Source organism: Danio rerio, chromosome 21 (genome assembly GCF_049306965.1).
Source record: "Danio rerio strain Tuebingen ecotype United States chromosome 21, GRCz12tu, whole genome shotgun sequence".
NCBI classification, from domain to species: domain Eukaryota; kingdom Metazoa; phylum Chordata; class Actinopteri; order Cypriniformes; family Danionidae; genus Danio; species Danio rerio.
In genome coordinates, this window is record NC_133196.1 from 4,857,501 (window position 1) to 4,867,500 (window position 10,000).

The window sequence follows — 10,000 nt, forward strand, 5'->3', positions numbered from 1 at the left end:
AGTTCTACAACATTTTTATAAACATTTATTTATTACTGAATAATTAATTTAGAAGGCGACACGGTGGCTCACTGTCGCCTCACAGCAAGAAGGTTTGAGTCGAGATTTGCAGGTTTGAGTCTCGGCTGGGCCAGCTGGCATTTCTGGTTGCATGCTCTCCCTGTGTTGACGTGAGTTTCCTCCAGGTGCTCCGGTTGCCCCCACAGCCCAAACACATGCTGTAGGTGAATTGGATTAACTAAATTGCCTGTAGTGTATGAGTGAATGCGAGAGTGTATGGGTGTTTCCCAGTACTAGGTTCCAACTGGAAGGGCATGCGCTGCATAAAACATGCTGGATAAGTTGGTGGTTCATTCCGCTGTGGTGATCCCTGATTAATAAAGGGACTAAGCCGAAGAAATGAATAATTAATTGATTATTGACTTATTTGAGACATGCAGTCATTAATGATTTTGGGCAAGTATTTCTACAGTTTGTATTTTATTTTATATATACAGTGTATATATATATATATATATATATATATATATATATATATATATATATATATATATACAAACACACACACATTTATTATTTGGTTAAACTTTAAATACAAATATTTTTACTTTATTTAAATTTTTTATTAGTGTAATTTAACTTGATTTTATTTATTTCTTTCTGTTTAATTGAGAATGAAACTTAGATTTTGATCTGTGTGAATTCAGCGTTAAGACCTTTTTATAAACACACACACAGACAGCTATATGCATGCACAAACATGCATGCACAGACACACTCATACACGTTATTCATAAATATACACTACCTGACAAAAGTCTTATCGTCTATACAAGTTTTAGGAACAGCAGATAATAACTTGACTTCTAGGTGATCATTTGATATCAGAAGTGGCTCATATGAAAGGCAAAGGCCTCTAGATTACACTTATTTGACCAAAATAAAATATGATCATGCCTTGATTTAGAATGATTTAATTAGAACAGTAAGGTCTGACTGTGCTTAGACTAAAGTCTTGTGACTGAACAGAAATAATGTCCAGTATAGAATATAAAGTCCTGCTGCAGTGGAGACAGAATGAATATTGTGTCTGACTCCATCATGAGCTTGGAGGACTGCATCCATTCATCTCTGCACTGACTCACATCACTGATTAATAAAGTCATCTGGAATGGCAAAGAAAGCGTTCTTGCAGGACTAACAGAGTTCATCAAGACTCTTTGGATTTATCATCATCTTACCCTGGACTTACTCAATAATGTTCATGTCTGGTGACTGGGCTGGCCAATCCTGGAGCACCTTGACCTTCTTTGCTTTCAGGAGCTTTGATGTGGAGGCTGAAGTATGAGAAGGAGCGCTATCCTGCTGGAGATTTTGCCCTCTCCTGTGGTGTGTAATGTAATGGGCAGCACAAATGTCTTGATACCTCAGGCTGTTGATGTTGATCATCCACTCTGCAGATCTCTCGCACGCCCCTATACTGAATGTAACCCCAAACCATGATTTCTCCTTCACCAAACTTGACTGATTTCTGTGAGAATCTTGGGTCCATGTGGATTCCAGTAGGTCTTCTGCAGTATTTGTGATGATTGGGCTACAGTTTAGCAGATGATTCATCAGAAAAATCCACCTCCTGCCACTTTTCCAAATGATAAACTAGAAGTCAAGTTAGTATCTGATGCTCTTACAACTGTGATCGACGACAAGACTTATGTCAGGTAGTGTATATATAGAATAATATCAATATTATAGTGTTTATCTGTTCATAATTTTCATAACAGAAAATCTTTGTCTGTAATATATTAATGTGTGTGTGTGTGTGTGTGTGTGTGTGTGTGTGTGTGTGTGTGTGTGTGTGTGTGTGTGTGTGTGTGTGTGTGTGTGTGTGTGTGTGTGTGTGTGTGTGTTGTGTCTACGAATCAAATATTGTTTGTAAATGATGAAAGCTTTTTATTTTTGCCAGTGATGAGCTATTCTTATAATGGTGAAGTCATTTGTTGGACGGGTATTAAAGAGTTTGTGTTAACCATCTGTCAGTCATCACCGTTATAGACCATCTGTACCAGACCCCAGTGTCTCATTTATACTATTATGACAGTCAATTTCCTAACAAGTAATGACTTGAGCATTATTGCACATCATTTATGCGCCTCCTGATAGTTATAATAGTTATTGGTAATGATAACACGCCTTATGATAACAAGCATATGTTTGTCTCAATAATGATACACAACACAATCTGATTAGATGAGTTGCTCCAAATGGTTTATAGGTAATAACTGGCCTGACTCAGTAGAGTCACTTAACTCACAATGATAGCATGGGGTAGATTAGTCATCAGCTAATACAGAGCAAGTCAACAAATAGTAATTGCTTCTGTGTGGAGGTGTTGTGGTAAAGGCATGAATAAAAAAATAGATACAGTTGAAGTCAGAATTATTAGCCCCCCTGAATTATTAGCGCCCCTGTTTATTTTTTTTCCCCAATTTCTGTTTAATGGAGGGAAGATTGTTTCAGCACATTTCTAATCATAGTAGTTTTAAAAATGTATTTCTAATAACAGATTTATTTTCTTTGTCATGATGACAGTAAATAATATTTTACTAGATATTTTTCAAGACACTTCTATACAGCTTAAAGTGACATTAAAATGCTTAACTAGGTTATTTAGGTGAACTAGGCAGGTTAGGGTAATTAGGCAAGTTATTATATAATTATGGTTTGTTCTGTATATTATCGAAAAAAAATTAGCTTAAAGGGGATAATCATTTTGTCCCAAAAATGTTTTTTTTAAAATAAATAACTGCTTATATTCTAGCTGAAATAAAACAAATAAGACTTTCTCCAGACAAAAAAAAAATATTATCAGACATACTCTGAACATTTCATTGCTTTGTTAAACATCATTTGGGAAATATTTAAAAAAGAAAATCAAAATCAAAAGGGGGCTAATAATTCTGACTTCAACTGTATATAGTTAAAAAAACATTCTTTTTTCATTATTAAAATATATATTATCCAAGTTAATACTTGGAAGATAACAACTGAAATAGGAATTGAAATTGGGGTTGATTCAATTTTTTTGTTGTTGTTTTAAACAATTCTGAAATTCCTACTGATAAAATTCCAGAAATAAGAATCAAATTTGAGATCAATTCCAAGATTTCTACATACAAAATTCTTGAAATAGGAATCCTAATTGCAATTGCCTCCAATATTTTGGATTTTGATTATTCCAGAAGTAGCAATTAGAATTGCGATCAATTCCAAAATTTTAGTTTTGGATCCATTCCAATATTTCTACATCATTAGAAAATATAAATTGAAATTGGGATCAATTACACAATGTTTGATTCATTCCAAAATTGCTGAAGACGACATTTCACAAGTAGGATTCAAATTTAGGATGAACTCCAAAATTTCTATATACAAATTTTATGAAATAAGAATTGATTCCAAATATTTTTAGTTTTAAATGATTCCAAAATCCCTACAGATGGCATTTCTGAAGTAGCAATTGCAATTGGGATTAACTCCAAAATTTCTACATACAAATTTCCTAAAATAGAAATCGAAATTGGGATCAATTCCAAAATTTTTAATTTGGATCATTTCAGAAGTAGCTATAAGAATTGCAATCAATTCCATTGGATCCATTCCAGTATTTCTACATACAAAATTCCTAAAATAGGAATTGAAATTGAGATCATTTCCAAAATGTTTGGTTTTGATCCATTCCAAAATTTCTATGGACGATATTCCAGAAGTAGGAATCAAATTAAGGATTAACTCCAAAATTTCTATATACAAAATTCCTGAAATAGCGATCGAAAGTGGGATTGATTCCAAATATTTTTAGTTTTAAATGATTCTAAAATACCTACAGATGGCATTCCTGAAGTAGCATTTGCAATTGGGGTCAATTCCAAAATTTCTACTTACAAAATTCCTGAAATAGGAATCGAAATTGAGATCAACTCCAAAATTTTAGTTTTAAATCAATTCCAATATTTCTACATATGAAATTCCTAAAATTGGAATTGAAATTGGGATCAATTCCAAAATGTTTGATTTTGATCCATTCAAAAATTCCTACAGACGACATTTCAGATGTAGAAATCAAACTTGGGACCATTTTCAAAATTTCTATATACAAAATTCATAAAATAGGAATTGAAGTTTTGGGGCTAGATTCCAACATTTTTGGAATTCACAATTGCGATCAATTCCGAAATGTTGGGTATGATTTTGTTTCAAAATTTCTACAAATGACATTCTAAAGACAGCAATTGCAATCAATTCCAAAAAAATCATTCCAAAATGTTTGGTTTTGATTCATTCCAAAATTTCTAATGGATTTTAGATTTGGATTCATTCCATTATTTCTACAGATATTCCAGAAAAAGGCAATGAGATTTAGGATGAATTCCAAATCCCAATTCCGATTCCTACCAATTAATGGACTAAATCCATAGTTTTAACATTAAAAATTTCAAATCCCAATCACGATTCCTACTTCTGTAATCATTGGACTCAAATCCAAGAATCGATTCCTGACGATTGTTGAGATTCTTTTTCGAGCATTCCAAAATTCCTACAGACGACATTTCAGATGTAGTAATCAAACTTAGGACCAGTTTAAAAATTTCAAATAAAATTAAAAATAAAATTAAAATAGCAATTGAAATTTGGTAGTTGATTCCAAAATTTTAGATTTTGATCTTTCCAGAAGTGGCAATCACAATTGCGATCGATTTCAAAATGTTAGATATGGATCTATTCCAATATTTCTACAAGTGACGTTGTAGAAACAAGAATTGCAATCAATTCCAAAATGTTTGATTTTGATTCATTCCAAAATTTCTATTGAATTTTAGGTTCGGATTCATTCCATTATTTCTACAGACATTCCAGAAAAAGGCAATAAGATTTGGGATGAATTCCAAATCCCAATTCTGATTCCTACCAATCAATGGACTATCGATTCCTGACTGTTGTTGAGATTCTTTTTCGAGCATAGTCTTAAAAATAAAACCAAACATAGTCATAATTTCGAATGTGTATCTCACCTGGCTAGCACCTCCACATTAGAAATGGCGTAGAAGTATTTAAGCAGGTTGTCCCTCTGCACATACGTTCCTCCTAATGCCGGCCTGAGGAGCCGCAGCCTGAGACTGGTGAAGCTGAAGAAATCTCGTAAACCCTTCATGCTCTCCATCCGTGTGTACAAGCCCTCCATGTTGAGCAGCCGCGGACCGGCGAAAATAGCAAATCGAGAACGCACCTCGAATCGCACCACCTTCTCATTCTTAGAGCCGACCCAGCGTGAATATTGCTCCGTGCAGATGACCCGCATAGCATTAGCGGCGTTCAGATCTCGCACGCGTCCTGCTGGCATATTAAATGCATCAACACAATCGTCCGCATAGTACTGATACGGCTGCCACGTGCGGCCGAAATTCAGCGATTTCTCCAGCACCATGACGGTGGGCCGGCCGTACTCAAATGTGATTTGGATGTCGTCTGTGAGCTCCAGGGTTTTGTTCCAGGACAGGGTGATGTTGGCCTGGAGGGGTTGGGGATAGCGGCGCCACGTCACCGTCTGCCAGTATGTGATCAGGCCACTGCGCTCGCGGTCCTGCATCAGCTGCGGCGGGTGTGCCAGGTCGGGGTTTGAGGCGTCGCATTCATCACTGCACAGATACGGGTTCTCCTGCAAAGATAAGACATATAAAGAAACATTGTTGAAGGAGTTTTGATTGTTTGTTATGCAATTTTGATTTTGCGTAGTTATAATTTGAATTCAATCTCATAAAATTTACTTTTCTTTCCTTTAAATTTTAGGTTTACCTTTTACAAAACTGACCTTTTTCCTATATTTTGAGCTTACGTCTAAATTTTTCTTAGGATTTTGAGTGTAAAAATGTAAAACATTCAGATGTGAGCTGTACATTTTTTTTTTTTTTTTGAGTTTACATCTCACAAAACTGACCTTTTTCTCAGAATTTTTTTCTTTTCTGAATTTATTAGATTTCATACAATTGTTTCTTGACAATGGGAGTTTACATTTTGTAATTGTGACCTTTTTTTCTTGGCAATCTAATGCTGCGTCTGAAATCGCATACTATCATACTATAACTGATTTATTTTATCTTTGCCATGATGACAGTAAATATTATTTGACTAGATATTTTTCAAAACACTTCTATACAGCTTAAAGTGACATTTAAAGGCTTAACTAGATTAATTAGGTTAACTAGGCAGGTTAGGGTAAAAACCAGTAATTGTATAATGATGGTTTGTTCTGTAGACTATTGAAAAAAAATATAGCTTAAAGGGGCTAATCATTTTAACCTTAAATGGTGTTTCAAAAATTAAAAACTGCTTTTTTTTTTAGCCAAAATGAAACAAATAAGACTTTCTTCAGAAGAAAAAATATTAACAGACATACTGTGAAAATTTCCTTGCTCTGTTAAACATCATTTGGGAAATATTTAAGAAAGAACAAAATTCTAATTTTGAGCTTACGTCATACTTTTTCTACGGATTTTGAGTTTTAGGTGATGTAAAAAATTCTGATGTGAGCTGTAAAAAATGTTTAGAGTTTACATCTCACAAAACTGACTTTTTTTCTCATAAATTTTTTCTTCTCTGAATTTATACGATTTCATTTTTTTCTTGACAATAAGAGTTTACATTTTGCAATTCTGACCTTTTTTTTCTGAAAATCTAAAACTGCGTCCGAAATTGCATAGTATCATACTATATAGTACGCTAAAAATAGTATGCAAGCCAAATTGTACGTCCGAATTCATAGAATACGAAAAACAGTAGAAGAGAAGTACGCAGATGACCCACTACTTCCGGCGAGATTTTTAAGTGCTCATCTGATGCACGTGACACTATCCCAAGATGCACTTCAAAATTGAATTTAAATGCAGTACTTACTACTTACTGAGTAGAAGGCAATTTTAACATGCAGCTTAAGTTTACATCACACACACTCCAGACTGAAGACTGGAGTAATAAAGCTGAAAATTCATCTTTAAATCACTGGAATAAATTATTAAATTAAATTATAAACTACTTTTAAACAGTTATTTTATAGTGCAATAACATTTCACAATTTGTTATTTAAAACTTCACAATTTATATTCAAGTATAAAGTATTTAAATATAAATATTAAAGATTCATATATATATATATATATATATATATATATATATATATCAATAAAACAATAATAATAATATTAATAAAGGTCAATACTATTAGCTTCCTTTCTATTATTTTTTTTCATTTGTCTACAAAACAAACCATTGTTGTTCATGAGTTGCCTATAAATACCCAAACTTGCACAATTAACTTAGTTACGTCTTTAAATGTCACTAAATGCTAAATACTGGTATCTTAAAAAATATCTAGTCAAATATTATGGCAAAGATAAAATAAATCAGTTCATAGAAATGAGTTATTAAAACTATTATGTTCAGAAATGTATGATTCATTCATTTTCTTTTCGGCTTAGTCCCTTTATTAATCAGGGGCAGGGCCGGCGCGTCCATTGAGGCGACCTAGGCGGCCGCCTAGGGCGGCAGTATAGAGAGGGCAGCATCCGTGATACCTCCTTTACCACCCGCATCCTCAGTTATGTCCGCGACACCTCCCTCACCACCTGTGTCCTCAGATATTTTCGCGCATAGACGACAGAATAGAGAGGGCGGCGTCAGCGACACCTCCATCAGCACCCGCGTGTCTTCAGTTTTATCCGCGCATAGGGCAGCAGAATAGAGGTCTGCGACACCCGCGCATCCTCAGTTATATCCGCGCATAGGGCGGCAGAATAGAGAGCACGGTGTCCACGACAACTCCCTCCCTCCCTCAGCACCCGTTCATCCTCAGTTATATCCGCGCATAGAGCGGGAGAATAGAGAGCACGGTGTCCGCTACAACTCCCTCCCTCCCTCAGCACCCGCGCATCCTCAGTTATATCCGCGCATAGAGCGGCAGAATAGAGAGCACGGTGTCCGCGACAACTCCCTCCCTCCCTCAGCACCCGCGCATCCTCAGTTATATCCGCGCATAGAGCGGCAGAATAGAGAGCACGGTGTCCGCGACAACTCCCTCCCTCCCTCAGCACCCGCGCATCCTCAGTTATATCCGCGCATAGAGCGGCAGAATAGAGAGCACGGTGTCCGCGACAACTCCCTCCCTCCCTCAGCACCCGCGCATCCTCAGTTATATCCGCGCATAGAGCGGCAGAATAGAGAGCACGGTGTCCGCGACAACTCCCTCCCTCCCTCAGCACCCGCGCATCCTCAGTTATATCCGCGCATAGAGCGGCAGAATAGAGAGCACGGTGTCCGCGACAACTCCCTCCCTCCCTCAGCACCCGCGCATCCTCAGTTATATCCGCGCATAGAGCGGCAGAATAGAGAGCACGGTGTCCGCGACAACTCCCTCCCTCCCTCAGCACCCGCGCATCCTCAGTTATATCCGTGCATAGAGCAGCAGAATAGAGAGCACGGTGTCCGCGACAACTCCCTCCCTCCCTCAGCACCCGCGCATCCTCAGTTATATCCGCGCATAGAGCGGCAGAATAGAGAGCACGGTGTCCGCGACAACTCCCTCCCTCCCTCAGCACCCGCGCATCCCCAGTTATAATCGCGCATAGAGCGGCAGAATAGAGAACACGGTGTCCGCGACAACTCCCTCCCTCAGCACCCGCGCATCCGCAGTTATATCCGCGCATAGAGCGGCAGAATAGAGAGCACGGTGTCCGCGACAACTCCCTCCCTCCCTCAGCACCCGCGCATCCTCAGTTATATCCGCGCATAGAGCGGCAGAATAGAGAGCACGGTGTCCGCGACAACTCCCTCCCTCCCTCAGCACCCGTTCATCCTCAGTTATATCCGCGCATAGAGCGGCAGAATAGAGAGCACGGTGTCCGCGACAACTCCCTCCCTCCCTCAGCACCCGCGCATCCTCAGTTATATCCGCGCATAGAGCGGCAGAATAGAGAGCACGGTGTCCGCGACAACTCCCTCCCTCCCTCAGCACCCGTTCATCCTCAGTTATATCCGCGCATAGAGCGGCAGAATAGAGAGCACGGTGTCCGCGACAACTCCCTCCCTCCCTCAGCACCCGCGCATCCTCAGTTATATCCGCGCATAGAGCGGCAGAATAGAGGTCTGTGACACCCGCGCATCCTCAGTTATATCCGCGCATAAGGCGGCAGAATAGAGAGCACGGTGTCCGCGACAACTCCCTCCCTCCCTCAGCACCCGCGCATCCTCAGTTATATCCGCGCGTAGGGCGGCAGAAAAGAGGTCCGCGACACCTCACTTCATTTTCATAACCGGTCACTTTCGTTTTCACATTGGGGTTGAGGGCGGCGTGATTGTCCTCTGCCTAAAGCGGCAGTTCAGCTTGCTACGGCCCTGATCAGGGGTCGCCACAGCGGAATGAACTGCCAACTTATCCAGCATATGTTTTACACAGCGGATGCCCTCCAGCCTAAACACCCATACACACTCATTCACACTCATACACTACAGCCTATTTAGTTTATTCAATTCACCTAGAGCGCATGTGTTTGCAATGTGCCACTGTGATGCCCCAAATTAATTATATACAATTTATGTTTAGTTCATATTCAAAGTACACCTTTTCCTATTTCACAAGGCAGACAGTATTTGTGTGGGGAAAAGAGAGTGATATGCCACAGATAGAAACCGACTGATTGACAAAAACATAAAATGTGTGTGTGATTCGCACATGCAGACACACACACACACACACAAATGAGAGATTGTAAACTCACACATGCGCCTGTTGTGGTAAAACTACAGCGAGGAACTGGTGGGCTTTTATTAAAAGCAGAGACTGCAGGGAGTGTGGATGTGCGAGCGAAAACTCCTGCTACACACACATCATTAAAAATCTGGGTCAATTCTATCATCTCGCTTTACAAAATCACGCAGACGCTCGTCATCTAAC

The 10,000-nt window shown here is 38.7% G+C and overlaps 1 protein-coding gene and 1 long non-coding RNA gene across 7 annotated transcripts in view; one reads left to right on the forward strand and one right to left on the reverse strand.

Moving 5' to 3' along the window:
- The window catches only part of LOC141379954 (uncharacterized), a 154,586-nt gene that overhangs the window by 96,053 nt on the left and 48,533 nt on the right, over positions 1-10,000 (forward strand). The window lies entirely within an intron of this gene.
- Positions 1-10,000, reverse strand: part of ntng2b (netrin g2b) — a 141,940-nt gene that overhangs the window by 93,429 nt on the left and 38,511 nt on the right. For all 5 annotated transcript variants that reach the window (XR_012397083.1, XM_073935709.1, XM_073935708.1 and 2 more), the window contains exon 3: positions 5,070-5,713. Coding sequence is in view for 4 of the 5 variants with exons in the window: in XM_073935709.1 (XP_073791810.1) it covers positions 5,070-5,713 (644 nt within the window). In the remaining variant the exon portion in view is untranslated. The remainder of the gene's footprint in view (positions 1-5,069; positions 5,714-10,000) is intronic.